The 16,001-nt window shown below is 46.5% G+C and overlaps 1 protein-coding gene across 11 annotated transcripts in view; it reads right to left on the reverse strand.

Annotated features, from left to right (window-relative positions):
- AGAP1 (ArfGAP with GTPase domain, ankyrin repeat and PH domain 1) overlaps positions 1 to 16,001 on the reverse strand; it is a 335,199-nt gene that overhangs the window by 24,633 nt on the left and 294,565 nt on the right. For all 11 annotated transcript variants that reach the window (XM_058028448.1, XM_058028445.1, XM_058028440.1 and 8 more), the window contains one exon: positions 15,444 to 15,666. In XM_058028448.1, the coding sequence (XP_057884431.1) occupies positions 15,444 to 15,666 (223 nt within the window). The remainder of the gene's footprint in view (positions 1 to 15,443; positions 15,667 to 16,001) is intronic.

Below are 16,001 nucleotides of genomic sequence, written 5' to 3' on the forward strand. Positions count from 1 at the left end.
TGCCTACAGAACACTGATGGTTATTTTGGGAATTTTGGATGCTGGCTTTCTTCAGTGAGCAATGGGGTTGTTCCAGTGCCAGGTCTTTGTGGAGGATTATCATCCAGTTAATGCTGGCAGCTGTTCTACTTCTGGGTGTCAAATTATTTAGCAGTACCTTCTTAAGATAAAGTGATAATAGATATATTTTTATCTATCTATCTATCTATCTATCTATCTATCTATCTATCTATCTATCTATCTATCTATCTATCTATCTATCCATCCATCCATCCATCCATCCATCCATCCATCCATCCCATAAAGCTACAATACATATAAAATATATAAGGTGTGACTTGGTGATCATGGAGGTTCTTCCCAACCTTAACAATTCCATGATTTTCTGTCTCTACATGCACACACATTCCCTGGGCCCCATTCCCTTTCCAGCTGTGAGACTGAGGAGTTCCCAAAGGAACGTCCCTAACACAGTGCTCCTCAGCAAGGTGTAGAGAGAGCTCCTCTGAAGGAAGAACTGCTCTCTCCTCAATCACAAATCTCTCTTCCAGGGCTTCCCCAGCAATGTTATTGTCAACAATCCCCCAGTGCTGGCAGAGGCAGATGTGACCCTTTCACTCTGGAACTCTGCTGAGCTGTGTCTCTGTGAGAATCCCTAAAGCTCTCCCTGAGTGTGAAGGGCCTTTGTACTAAAAGCATCTTCCCCAAAACAGCTCAGACTGAGGGAACCTTCTGAGAGAGACAAGGGAGGGAAAAAGCCACCAGAGGAGAGCAGGATGCATTTGAATGGAGGGTTGGACCAGCAGCACCTTCTCCTTCAGAGAGGGGAGCTCACCTGAGCCCACAGGGCTGTTCTGCTCTTTGAAAAGGCACTTGCAGTTAAGCACTGAAGAGAACAGATTTTTTTATTTTCAGTTTGCTATTTCTGGGCGGGGTTGATGGATGTTTTGGACAGAAGAGGCTGAAAGGAGGCTTTGTGAGCCAGCATGATTAAAACAGTTGTCTTGAGCTGAGTTTGTCTATTGTGAAAAGAAGTGGGGGAGACTCCAGCCAATCCATCAGCAATGCACTGCTGGCAGACACAGGCACTGATCAGACACGACAGCTTTGCAACAGGTCTGAAACCCAAGTGCAGTAAAACCTCCCTGCCTGTCTGTGTCTGTGTTTGCTACAAGCATCCTGAAGATTTTCAGCTTTTCCAACTCCAGGAGCCAGCATGGGAACACCAGTGGCTTTGGTGGCACTCCAAGGAGGACAAGGAAGGTCTTGGTGGTAAAACAAAGGGTGCTGAAAGCTCCCAGTGTGAAAATGGGATCCCATCCAGCTCCATGGTGGATTTGGAGGATTTTTGGATGTGGTATTTAGGGACCTGGCAGTGCTGGGTCAAGGGCTGCACTCCATGATCTTGGAGGGCTTTCCCAACTTTAGCCATTCCATGAATCCATGGTATTTTAGATGCAAAGCACAACCCAAAGGCAGGGTGTGTATTCCCAGCTATCCAAACAGAACAAACACCAAGGATCTGCTGCCTTTCCTGAAAAATGCTTGGACTTTGCAGGGCTATCCCATATCCCAAATCACTTGCCCTCTGTTGATCATGCTTAGGATGAAACTCCTAAGCTGTATCAACCCATTTTGTTTCCTGTAAAATATTCTTCTATCCTGAAGGAAAAGGAATTAATGATTATTCTGAGATCTAAACAATGTGACAGACTTTGCTGGGTATTTTGCACAGCTTTTATAATGGGGAAAAAAATATTGCTATTGCTGATGTGACCTGGCAATTAAAATATCTTCCATCTGACAAACACCAGCAGTCAGAAGGAGCTCTGTAGAATTCCTGAGCATTCGTTTTTTAGCTCCTGGATGAGACCAGAATGAGAACTGCTGGGTGAGCCCCTAAATTACATCTTGATGGGCATCTGATCCCAGTCCCTGCAATGCTGATGTTTGCTTATGCTCTGTCTTTTGGGAACGGCTTCTGAGGGATCCAACAAGCTGGCAGCCCCCTCCAATCCTGCCTGGATGCCTGGAAAAAAAGCTGCAGCTCCCTCAGAGCTGAAGTGGGCAGCAGCCCCTTCACAGGAACTGGTCTGTGAGCTACCACCACATGTCTAATTAATGACCCTGCCGGTCGCAGCTGGAAGAGCTGAGCTGGGGGTGATTAATTAAATTAGCTGGCAGAGGAAATTACAGTGGAAAAGCCAAAGTTTGATTGCTCCATAATTAACCACAGTGCAAATAATATCTGCATCTATAACTTCCAGCCATGAGATCAGAAGCCAATTGAATTTGGCACTGATTGAAGCTGTAAATATCCTGTGGTGAAAAATGATGGGTTTGTTCTGAAGGGAAAACTTACAGAAATGGACATCCAGCAATGCAGGAGGGGAGCAGGGCACAGGGAGGAAAAGAGCACTGGAATGAGATCCTGAGCTCAGCTGATTTCTGCAGTGCTGAGAGGACTCAAGGTGAAACAGGAGGAAATATTTTAAAATGGGAATGCTGTGAGATTCCTTAGCAGAGCTTTGGTGAATCCAGAAAGCAAAAAAGGCACTGAGATCATTCCATCCCCTGCCCTGCCCCACAGCCTGTGGTGGGAATCACTGCTTTCCTTGGGAAAAGACTGCACAGCTGAAGAAATACCCAGTCCAAACCAAAATACCTCCTCCCTGCTCCTGCACCCTCCATCCCCCACTCCTGCTCTTAGGAGCACTTTGTTGAACTACAAGATCCCATTTTTCCAGGGAGATCACCTCCAAATGCCTGCCACCCCCTCCATCCCCCTCTAAATCATTAACATTTTATTAACTCCCTTAAGCATCTCCTGCTACTCACTGAATTCTTATCATTCTTATAATATATTCTTATCATTCTTCTCCAAAATTCTCTATTTTGCCAAGTTGTGTACCCACCTCAATGCTGCATCGTGTTGGACTGCTGGGAGTCTCATCCCTGTTTCACTGCAGCTGAGTTCTGGCTTAAAGAAAGCTCACATTTTTAAACTGTGGCCTGAAATGCAACCCCTCAAATCCCAAAATGAGCCAAGATTTATTTCCATGCTTCTCAAACTGCTGTCCAATGTACTCTTGCACAAAAACTGCATGATCCAGGAAATATTGAATTTTCATTTTTTTAAAGCAGTGAAACCAATTTTCCCGAGTGTTAAGTGCACTATATTCACATACAAAATAGTATTTCATATTTTGTGTATTTTATTTATACTTTTACATTAGATATAAAAATATTATATTATATTTATATTTTTACATTATCTTGAATTTATCAAGGATATTATCCATATGCTTGATAAATCCTTGATAAATATGAAATATATGCCCGACCATATGATATTTACCTGATAATTATGTTTCTCCAAAGGGAATCCCCTTTGTGTGGACCAGAATCTTCTCCTGAAACAAATTTGTGACTTCTCCTGCCCCAGACCTGAACACTCCTGTGGATATTGGCACCTACTTGGCCATCAAACCCTCCTCACCAGGGCATACCAGTACAAAAAAATTTATAATTCCACAAAAAAAACAACAGCCCAATATTTAATTGTGAACACACAAGTCCTGCTCTGCTTTGCCATTTCTTTCTGAAAATGTGGGGAATCACCAAACCAGCTCATTTTTATGTAATTCATCACTCCTGGCTGACAACACAATTTTTGGGGTGCCCTGAGAGCCTTCCCTGTAAGCTGGGCTGGTTCCTGCATGTCCCATTATTGATGAGGCTGTAAAAAATGCAAACCAAACCTCTGCCCCCAGGATGCCAAATGCACTTTGCCCTCACAAAACACCACATTTGATGGTGGAGGCTATTTTCCTTCTACTTCTGAGGCATCCCACTCTCCCCTGCCTCTCGTTCCACATCTTAACACACACATTGGTGTCAAATGAGCTGTGTGACTCCACAAAAATGCAAATGTGGCAACAAAGACCAGCTAAAAATCAGCTTTGGACATGTATGAAGGTCAAGAGTCCCAAAACTCCGTCAGAAAAGCCATCCTCACCTCTCATTTTACTTGGAGCATTCCCACCATGCATCCTGCACATCCCTAAGCCTTGTCTGCTCCTCACACCTCCCAAACACCCCTTGTAAAACACACCATGACTTTAAAAAAACCCATTTAAAATGTTAGTGACTGATTTTTAACAAAAAAACCTCTGCATTTCAAAGGGTCCTGCAGCTGCTGAGTTTATCCAACCTCCAAAGGAATTTTGTGTGAAGCAGAGCTGGGAGCACCAACACCAACCCAAACTGGAGTTCCACCACTCAAAATTGCAACTGCAGCAGCATTTCAAATAATATTTACTTTAAACACTATTTTAAATAATAATATAATTTTAAAGAATAATTTAACTTTGACCACAAGTCTGAACAAGTAACGCTGATTATTTTCTGTGGTTGATTCTTTATTTTTCACCTTTTTGCCTGAATGCAACAGGTGAACCCAAGCAAACTCAGGAATCCATTTAGGACTGGTGTGAGCTGTGGGAGGACAAGTGGCCTAAGCAGATCTGGTCTGGAAAGGCTCAGCCAGGAGCACACACACGTCACCAGCAAAGGATTAAAGCTGCAAATTTTGGCTTCTTGAGATGAACAAATGAAAAAGTCAACTTCTGAATATCATCTTTTCATAAGAGAGCCCTCAGTTTCAGCACACAGTGACACAATCCTGCTCTTTCCACTTGCAGAGAGCCTCAGAAGCACTCCTGGGCTTGTGATTTAATTCAGCTTCCCAAGCCTGGCTGCTGCTGCACAGACCAGTGAAAATAAAATCAAAACATCCCTTTGGAAATTGTGACCCGGATGAAACCAGGCAAATGTAAATCTTTTGGAGGAAAAGCCAAGTTAGCAGGAAGATTTCTAGGCCATGACATAATCATCTGTGCAGCATGAAGGCTTTTTGAAGCTGGGCCCATGCACACCTTTGAGATGCACCAATTACCAGGACACGGCTTCTCCTCCCTCGCTCCCCAAATTCTCACACAAAAACTGCTTCAGCCACAGGACTTTGCTCTGTCTGCACAATCTGCTTAACAGGCACAGGCAGGGATTTCATCTCCCTCTAATTCCTCACCTGTGCTCCCCTCAGCACTTTAATTACTCCAGAGCTGCTCTGGTTTCTTCTGGTCACTCATTTCTGCTGGGGCTTTGCTGCTGCTCCCCACTCCAGCACCCACACATGGAAAAATGCAGCTGGAAGAGCACGATCCCAGATGAACAGAGAATATTTGAGAGCTGTGGGGAACCTGCATTTGGGCTGCTGTGTATATCAAGTTTCAGTCCAGTCAAAAGCCAGCACCATCTTTTCACTGCTGCCCTTTTCATTTAGTTATCTTACTGAAGTCTTATCTCCCCAGTCCCTTGCCATAGGCTACCAGCTTCCTGCAGAGCCAGAAACAAAGCTCAGTCTTAAACAAAGGGGGGAAAAAAGGGAAAAAAGCACAAAAGAAAGTTGGTCACAGTTACTGTTAGGGAGCCCTGCGGGTTCTGTAGGCAGGACCAAAGCGAGGGGATGCTGCTGCCTCTGTGCCTCGTGTCACCGGCCAGCAAAGCCACCAGGAGCACACACAGGCACTGCCTGCCTTCAAAGCATCCCACCACTGCCTTCAGCCACGCTCTGCTGGCCCAGGAGCTGGAAGAGATCCATCCAAATGGCTGGAAGAGGCAGAAAGCACAGGGGGAACACAGCCACCATCACCGGTGACAGCCGCCGAGAGCTCGTGTCACAGCCCCCCTGTGCCATCCCACCCATGGAAAACAGGATCCTGGGGAGCACCTCCCACCCTCCCTCTCCTCAGATCTACCCACAACCAGCTCATGTATCTCTTTAGCAGCAGAAAACACAGAAAGAGCAGAAGGAATTTACACAGCAAAGCTTCCCCAGCACAAACCAGGACTGAACCGGCTTCAGCTCAGAAAGGAATTTGAATTCTGTTTGGTTCAGCTGTGCACAGAGGCAGATGGGAGCTCAGGGCAGGAGGAATGAAAGGAACAGGTTAAGCCTCAACCACACAGAAAAGCTGCAAATAAAAAGAAAATATTTTGCATAAGATTTCTTTCTAACAGAATGGGTATTTTCCAATCTGCTGGGTGTTTCCCTAAATACTTGACTCACATCCCAAAATACTCACAGGTGAGCCTTTGCATCTGACCTGGGCACCCCATAATAGCTGATGCTTGGCATTGGGCATTTTTTAACTCAATGGCTCTATTATTATTACATGTTTTTATTAACATGTTTTTTAACTCAATGGCTTTGGTTTTTATTAACGTGTTTTTTAATTATTACATGTTTTTTATTATTAAATGGTTTACTATTATTACAAGTTTCAGCCTTACAAACAGCTGAATTTCCAGAACAAACAAGTGTCCAGTGATTTTCCTTTAAGAAGTAACTGATGAAAAAACCTTTGCCCAATGCTTCAGGCAGCAAACTTCATTTTCCAGTTGCTTTTAGCTTGCCATATTTAAGATGAAACTCCCCATATGCGTTCCTCAGGTGCTGTGGAGTAGCAGATATGTGCATCCACACATGTGCTGTGCAATTTAATTCCAGTGTCAATGATGCCAAGGAATTTTCTGAGGAAAAACTAACCCACAGTGGTTTCCATCTGATTCCTTTTCAGTGACCCTGGCCATCAGCCTGATCTAAGCCACGTTTCCCCTCAAGTTATAAATGCACCATCCATTTTTCCCCATCTGAAATTAAAATTTTGTTCTAATTAGCCTCTTTCATTCCTCTATTGTAGTTCCACACTGGCCTGAGCCGTTTCTAATAAACACAGTGATGTGGTTTTCTCTCTGTTAGTGAGCTCTGAGTTGATCTTTTCAAGTGGCTTTTTGGCCAAGCTGATGTCAAGTCCACTGAAAACACATTGGTCTTCAAACCTCTCTAGTCTGGTAGGTGTTTGGGAGAGAACTAACACAAAAAGAGAAATAATCAGTCTGAATCTAAACAGAAAATTAATCTCAAAGCCAAGATCCTACACAGTTTTGAGACCTTCAGGACAGGCACTCACCCACCCACCAGATGGGTTCTTATTCCAGCAAACAAAAAACCAAACCAAAGCAAAAACCAAAGCAAAAACTATTTTCTATTGCTGATTATCAACTTACAGACACTCTTTTCCCCAGAAAATCCCCCTTGTTTGAGTCCTGAACTCAAATCCTAGATTTCTCCAAGTTTAACAGCTCATTAGCTTCTTTTTTCTGGGGAATTCCAGCTTAACTTGGTATTTTTCAGCACGGCAGGCAAATCCACAAAGAAGGAGAATCCAAATTTGTCAAGGATCTCACCAGAACAAAGGAACCTGGAGATGAGTGTTGCTCCAAGCCCTGTCCAGGCCGGTCTTGGACACTCCCAGGGACTCAGTGAAGTGGTACTGGTGCTATTTAGACTGAAAAGAAGAACAGCACTGTGGCTCTTTAATAAATGCTTTCCTAACCTGCACAAGGAGACGGCAGCACTTCCTTTTTGGGTTTCTCTTTCCCCACCGCCACCAAGGAGGAAAATAACAATTGTAATAATTATTGCAAACCAGGCTCCTGTTTACCCAGAGGCTGAGCTTTTATCAGAGGCAGCCTTGCACACAGGAAAGGTGCAGCTGAGCCAGGGAGCATTTCATCTAAAGCACTCATTAACTTGGACAAGCAGGGTCGAGGGTGTTGTGGTTGTTTTGTTTTGATTTTTAATCATCCAGGCATCTCCCAGGCTGCCGTACAGGCACCGGTGTTGCACCGGATCAGCTCCTGGGTGACAAGGGCTGCCAAGCAGCTGCAAGGACAATAAAACACAGTATTACTACTACTGCTACCACCTTTCATCTTTAGAGTATTGTATCTGAGCTTCCAAGGCCTCCAAAGGGCTGAAGTCTGAGCAGCAGCCACCCAAGCTGATGTTCACTCACCTCACTCAGCTCTTCCTGTCAGAGGCATTTCCTGCAAGCTACTGCTGAGTGACAATTTCATTTTTTTTGCTTCAATTTCATTGCAAACCAGCGCAATGTGGAAGCACACGAAGGGCTCACTCCTCCAGCTGTATCCCAGAGTTTCCTGGCAGCACTGAATCAGTCTCTTTATTTATGTCTGTGTTTGAGGACGCGATGCCGCCGCAACCAATAATTTATCCATTTTCCTCATTATCCCCGTGAAATATCCGCTGTCCAAAACACAGCTAATAGAACTGCAGCTCGCTGAGTGCTGCTCAGTGGAGTTCAGGCACCAGGAGTGAGTTTTCACTGATCCCCAGGTCCAAGCTGGAAACCTTAAGCCAAACCTTAAGCCAAACCTTAAGCCTAAGCTGCAGTCCCGGAGCAGCTGTTGGGCCGGCAGCAGCCCAGCTGTCTAAACTTTATTGGCAGCAAATGTCATCCTTGCACACAGGAGCTGCCTGCCTGGCAGAGCCAAAGGCACATCTTGGGCTATCACATCCCATCACGTTCCCCTCCAGACGAGATGTGAAAACCGGAATGGGAAACGTCAACAGAGTCCGGAGCGGGGCACGGCCGCTGACAAGCACAGCACGCCGTGACAGAGATGGGCTTGGAGTTGCAATTAGTGGCACTGTCATTTTCGGGCCCTCCTGCCAATTAATTAAGCCTGTCAAATGGAAAAACAGCGGCATTCACATGATAATTTGTATCGGGAGAGACTGGCCCGGCTTTGCCGCTGCCGCCGCCAACAAAATCCCCTCCGAGCGCTTGAGGGAAAAAAAATAATAATAAAAAAAAAAAATATATAAAGAAGTGGAAAGGGAAGGGGGGGGATAGAAAGAAAGAAAGTTAAACTGTCCTTGTTATAATTGTTAACTCTGATCGCTCAAGTAGAAGACGGGCTGATTAAAACTCCAAACGAGCCCCCAGCTCGCTTAAATCTCTGAGTCCGGAATGATAGAATCAGAGGAGTTTATTCATACCATTAAGCCCCAGAGAACTTAATTGAAAGAAGAGCATAGCCTGGACCTTGACAAGCGGGAGGTCACAGTAATTGCTGCCGGACATATTTAACATTAAGATAATCAGGCCATTAATTACCCTTTGGATCATTAAATCAGCCAGTTGCAAAATGAAATTTCTGCCTCTATTACTCACTTGAGAGACCACAGGGGTGGCTTTTAATTTATCAGTGAGCTTGAGATACAAAGGACCAGGCTTGGGGAGGAAGGAAAAGGGGGAGAAAGGAGGGGGTTTGCTTCAGCAGAGGCAGGAATATCAATCCGCCATGCTTGGTGATCGTGGCAAATTAACTAGGTAAGATAACCTCAGCTTCTAAAGGCAGAAGCTGGGGGTATGTAAATAGATGAGGGCAGACAGGGAGATCAGAGCCTGCACACCACTTAGCAGGATAATAAAGGAAATCATCCTTGATTATCAGTGCTAATTTGGACACTGCCGGTAGCTTGTTATGCGTGTTCTGAGTAGCATTTAATTAATTCAATTGCTTGTTAATGAGGGAAGTGACATGTGGGGAGCAGATGCCACCCAACTGCAGATGGGTTCTGGTCAGCCCTTCACAATAAAATCTTTTTTTTTTCCTTTCCTTCTTCTTTCTTTCTTTTTTTTTTTTTTTTTAATTTATTTTTAAAAATCCCCTTCCCCCAGCCCTGGAACTGGAAAGGTGTCAGGCGTGGAGGAGCACTGAAAAGGCACAAAACACTGACCTCATCAGGCCAAGATCTGCCACGGAGCCAGAGCTGATAATCAGGGCTGGAGAGGTACCTGTGCTCCCCCAGAGGCCCCGTCCATTCCCTGTGCCAGGAATCAGGAGCAGCAGCAGCACAAACTGCTGGCCAAAAGGAGCAGAGGCTGAGCAGGAGGGGAACACAGCAGCCCTGCAAGAGCCAGGATGCACAGAGGGATCTGAGGTGCTCCATTTCCCTGGGTTCACTCCTCATCTGTGATGAAGGATTCATTATTTTTACCAAGAAAAGGATGAATATTTGCATGGAAGGCATGGGTTTTTATTTTCCATTTGGTATTTTTCATCCAAGTCACTCCCAGTGACCAGCTCAGCATCACGGCCGCTCTCCTGGCAGCAGCACAAGCCAGGCTTTGGCGCAGCTCTGTAAAACTCAGCTCAGTGCAGTGCAGCTGCAGAATGCTGTCCCTGGCACCATTAGAGTGAGTTCATTATGAGCAAGGATCAAAGTGGATCTTCCCTGGGAAGGTGAGAGTCCATTCCCAGCTCTGCCAGCCCCCAGCTCAGCCAGTGCTGGATTTTCCTGTAGCCCTTGGTACCCAGGATAAACAGAGAGTGCTGGGCAAACAGAGCTGAGCACAACTGCTGCTCCAAGCTCCAGTTACAGAGCTTAAAACTGTGCCTGGACTTCTGCAATCCATTCATCCCTCAATTCAAAACCAGAGTTTTACCAGAGTTGGACATTCCACCTGCTTGTGAATACTCTCAAGGAGATGCTGGAATGGCAGAGCCCTGTCTGTGTGCAGCCAATGCAGATATCTGGCATTGTCTGAGCAGCAGAACAACATCCCAGTGTGGCTGGGATGGTGCCTGGACATGAGCCTGCCTTCCCCCAGCTTGCCGGGCAAGCTCCAGCTGGTGGAGGTGGCACATCCATCCCAACAGACCCAGGGAGACAGAGATGGAGCTCAACTGCTGCTCGTGCTCCAAGCCCCGGTTACAGAGCTTAAAACTGTGCCTGGACTTTTGCAATCCATTCACCCCTCAGTTCAAAACCAGAGTTTTAGCAGAGTTGCACATTCCACCTGCTTGTGAATACTCTCAAGGAGATGCTGGGATGTCTCCTCTGGAAAAGGCCAACACCACCTTGAGAAGTCAAATGAGTCTGCAAACCAGAAGCCACACGAGCACGAGGACAAAGCAAAACAAGCGAGCTGTGTCCAGAAAAAGCCAAATATCTGGTAGGGGACGGACACCCCAGTGCAACAGGCAAAGAATTCCCTATGCTTGGGAAGTTGGCTTCCCCACATATCAACATTCCTCCAGAGCTGCTGAGCCCCACAGGGCTCCTCCAGCGCTGCAGCACTCCAAAGCAGCCCTGTGAGAGTGTGCTCAAACAGTATCAATAGCAATTAGAGGGAAAATCCTGATCCCATCCCCAGCCCCAGTTAATTGTTGCAACATTGATTTACTCTAATTTGACTTCTCACTCCAAATTAAAGCCGCATTACCCAAGGAGGGACTGCAGGCAGGCTCCCCCTGCTCGCCCCCTCCCCTCTGAGACAATAAATTTCATATTGAATACACTTGGAAAAAAACCTGGCAGTTGTTGCAGGATCCATACCCAAAGATCTTTTTCCTTTTTTTTTTCTCTTTTTCTTTTTTTTCTTGCTGGGAGTAATTAAAAGATGCTTTTCTTGACTAATGATGCCCCTGTTTAGGAATGGGAAGTCGATACTCCTTCAGCAGCAGTCAGCTCCAATTTGTCACAGGCCTCCCCAAGCTGGAGCTGTGTTCTGGGGCTGCTGGTAATTGCTGGAACCAATTACTGACCTAATCAGGGACCCACAGACACCACAGCTCGGGCCAGCTGCTCCCTGCTCCCTCTCACACTCCAGTGCTTGGCTTTTCCACCATTTCCCCAACTTTCTGTGCTCAGCAGAGCTCGTGTTTGTTCCTCCTTCCTCCCAAAACCCCAGGAACGCCCTGAGCCCTGCCTCAGCCACTTCCTTGGGATCCCAGCACACCTGTGCCCCCAAAGCCTTCAGGTCAGTGCCAGAGGCCATCCTGGGTGCTGCTTTTCACTGACAGGGGCACTGAACACCCTGGACATCTGCCTGAAGAATCACAGGATGGTCTGGGTTGGAATGGGCCCTAAATCCCATCTCATCCCACCCCTGCCATGGGACACCTTCCTCTAGACCAGGCTGCTTGCCTCTCCAGCTGGATGTGAGCTGGAAAATATCAATATCAGAGGATACAGCTGGGCAATATTCCTGCTCAGTGCAGGAGGGATAATGCCTTTTGCTGAAGGCTTTGATTTTACACACCCTCCCATCTCAGAACCCTTCTGGCCTTCACAGGAAGTGTCCAGGTTGATCTTTTCCCATGATTTGCTTGGATGAAGAATCTGAAGTGCATTTGAGAGGGCCAGAAAAGGACAGCAGCATTTTACATGGTTTAATCACAGAATCTCCTGAGCTGGAAGGGACCCACAGGGATCATGGATCCAACCCCTGGCCCTGCACAGACACCCCAACAATCCCACCCTGGGCATTCCTGGGAGAGTTGTCCAAACCCTCCTGGAGCTCTGGCATTCCCTGGGCAGCCTGGGCAGTGCCCAGCACCCTCTGGGGGAAGAACCTTCCCCTAAAATCCAACCTAAACATCCCCTGACACAGCTCCTGCCATTCCCTGGGTTCTGTCCCTGTCACATTGGAGCTGTCCCTTATGAGGGAGGCGCAGGCCATGATAAGCTCTTGAATTTGGTATCTTATTTGTGAGTGTGCAAAACGACTGAAGGGAAGCTGTAGTCACAGATCTGCCTTCAGAAATACTGGTGACATTTTCCTGGGTAGGATTCCTCCATTATGCCATGGCCTGGAGCAGCCATGTGGCAATTCCTCCTGTCAAAAACCATCTCCAGGAATCCCTCCATCCTTTCCTCCACTCCACAGAAACACACAGGATGCCACTGCCAGCACACAGTGATCAGTGCCAGTCTCTCCCAGGCTGAAGGGACTCCTTTGAAAGCCACATCAGGACTTTCAGGTTCCTTTTAGTCCAGCCTGTGAACACTCCTTGAGCCTTCCAGCTCAAGAATTCAGTACTTGTGGAGCAGCTCATTACTTCTTTATTTTTTGGTGTCCCTAGAAATCTGTGGGTTTCCATTGACAGCTTTATACACAACATGAACAGGTGAATCCCACCTGATCCTCTCTAAAGTGTCTATTGAGGGCCCATCACAGAATCAGAATCCCAGAATGGTCTGGGCTGGAAGGGACCTTCAGGACCATCCAGTGCCACCCCTGCCATGGCAGGGACACCTTCCACTGTCCCAGGGTGTTCCAGCCTGTCCTTGGGCACTGCCAGGGATCCAGGACAGCTGCTCTGGGCAATGCCAGGGCCTGCCCACCCTCACAGGGAACAATTCCTAATTCTCAATATCCCATCCAGCCCTGCCCTCTGGCATTGGGAGCCATTCCCTGTGTCCTGTCCCTCCATCCCTTGTCCCCAGTCCCTCTCCAGCTCTCCTGGAGGTGCCTCTTCCCCCTTCAGTCCCTCCACAACAACAAAAGGAAGATTTATTTAACCCTCCTTTCAGGGCCATTTCACCTGCTTCCCATAGAATTCCTCATGCAAAACTCCAAGCAGCAGTGGGAACATGGGGAGCAGAGCCTCTGCCTGAAGAACTTGAATTTATTTTCTCACCACAGCTTGGAGAAAGGATTGTGATGCTGGCAGAGCCCAAAGAGAAGCACAAAAGCAGGCACACACTTGGAAAAAGCAGAACTCTCTTGTATTTATGTAAAAAATTGCATTTCAGTCCCTGCTGCAAAGAGCAGAGGAATGGGAGCAGCAAAGCAAGACTGCAATTGCTTTGTGGGAGAATTTCCACATCATCCTAATTCTGCTTTTTCTAGCACCTCTTCTATCACAGAAGCATGAACCTGGACACAGAGCTAGAAAATTCTATCTATAAAATGAATCTTTTTGTCCAAAAATGTTGCAGTGCAGTGATATCAGTGGCAATCAGAATCAGCTGAATATAACCATGAAGATGCACAGAAACAAAGTGGGAGAATTAAAATAAGCCCTGTGTATGAAATACTAAGAGAAAAATAGTTGATTTTCTAGAAGTAAAATTCAATCCTGAGCGAATTATTAATTGAAATGGATGGTGCTCTTTTCATCACAGTCACATGGATTTTAGATTTTTCCTGATGATTATTATATGACTACTGAAATAAAGTGATTTTTCTTTTTTTTTTAATAGCATTTCAATTGAGTGCAAGCATTTTCCTTTCAGCTGTTTAGAACCGCTCACTCAGCAGTAAGGAGCAACATATCTTTGTGAGGTGCAAGAATATAAAATCTCTGTACTGAAGTGATAGCAACGACTCAAAGTTCATTTCAATCTACCTGATGAAATCATTGTGCCCAATAATACACAGGTACAGAGCAGCCACCCCATTTCTGCCTGAACAAAACCTCTCTTTGGGGCTCCCTGAGCACTTTTAGATGCACAGCCATTCATCTAAGCAGCCTGATTAATGCAGTGGCTTCATTCTCGAAGATGAACCAAAGGTGGCACCACAAATTCATTTTTCAGGGCTAACGAAATAATGCAAGAAGGAACAGTTGACTTTTCTACACTCAACAGCACAAACCCAGCCCTCTGCTGCAGGAGCTGGCACAGCCACAGTGATCCTTCCACCTGGTCCAAAACTGGAATAAGTATTCTCAAAACATCTGTCTTTGACACTGATCAGATTAATTCAGCATAAACCCCCCCCGTTTTAGGTAGGACAGCACCTCACAGGAAGATTTTCACTGTGTGGAGCTATGAGAGGCAGGTGAAGAGCTGTTCTCAAAGGAGACACCCCCCAGCAGCTCATGGTTTCACATAAATCACACACAAAGAAAGTCAACAGGTCCATGGCTGTCACCATCATATTTTCTGGAAAAATCCCTTCCCCAGGATTTCCCAGTCCTGGGAAGCTGAGAAGCCTCAGAGAAAATGAAAACAATATTTCTCATTTGCTTCTCCTGTGTTTGCTGCTTTGGAATGTGGTTTGGAGATTGTTTATCCAACAGGTGAATTGTTTTAACTTAATGACCAATCCCGGTCAGGCTGTGTCAGGACTCTAGAGAGTCACAGGTTTTTCATTATCTTGTTAAGCCTTCTGTCTGCATCCTTTAGTATAGTTTTAGTATAGCATTCTTTAATATAATATAATATCATAAAATAATAAATCAGCCTTCTAAGAACATGGAGTCAAATTCATCTTTCCTTCCTGCCATGGGAGACCCTGAAAAATACCACACATGGCCAGCAGGACTTGGAACACCCCTGAGCAGGACCAAGGACCTGACAGCCCTGACACTCTGAAGGGAGATTGTTGATGACAAACTGACAGGCCAAAAGGCAGGAACTTGGTGGCCCACTGAGACAAAGGAGCCCATGACAGGACAATTTGGATGGAGGAAGAAGCAGGTGGGAGGTTCCCATCTCCCACTGAACACAAAACTGCAGAGCTGCCGAGCGAACCTTCACAAGAGCGAGAAATCAACGAGGTCACTCAACTTTTGCCACCTCCCGCTTTGGCACACATTCTCCATGGGCACACAGGGAGGTTACAAACAATGTGAGGTTATAAACAAGGAGAGGTTACACACAATGTGAGGTTATAAACAAGGTGAGGTTATAAACCATGACTTTCCCACAAGCGAGAACTCCGAAGCGGCGGCGGCATTGCGCGCCGGGTGAGGCGTGGCGAGCACGAACCCACCTGGTGGAGTCTGGGGAAGGCTTCACGTGGCCTTGGCTGTTCTCCTCCCACACACTGTTGGCCAGCTCGTTGCCAATGGCTGACATGACCTTGATGAGCTCGATGGGCCAGTCGTCCAGGTCCAGGGAGCGCACGCGGGACAGGTGCGTGCCGAGGTTGCGGTGGATACCTGAGCATTCGATGCAGATGAGGGCCCCCAGGTTGAGGCTGGCCCAGTCGGGGTCTGCAGGGCAAGGACACAGCAGTTAGGGCAAGGGAACACCCCACAGGACTTCCCAGCTGTGGTTGTGCATGAAGGTTTTGGTTCTGGAGGTGTTTTGTCCTAAAGAGCAGCTGGGAGGCCATCCAGGGTCAGTGGGGATGCCAACCCTTCAAGGGGTACAGAAAAATGAAATGTGGTGTCTCAAAGGATACATCACTCCACCTCCAGCCGAAAAACCCCAATGAATTAGAGGGGAAAGGAGAAACAGAGGCAATATAACCATGGGGGTGGGTAAAAGATGATGGAACAGTGAGGAAAGTCCCTCCCTGGGAACCCAGAGCTGCTCATAGTCAGCT

This window comes from Melospiza georgiana, chromosome 7, assembly GCF_028018845.1.
Source record: "Melospiza georgiana isolate bMelGeo1 chromosome 7, bMelGeo1.pri, whole genome shotgun sequence".
In the NCBI taxonomy this organism is placed as follows: Eukaryota; Metazoa; Chordata; class Aves; order Passeriformes; family Passerellidae; genus Melospiza; species Melospiza georgiana.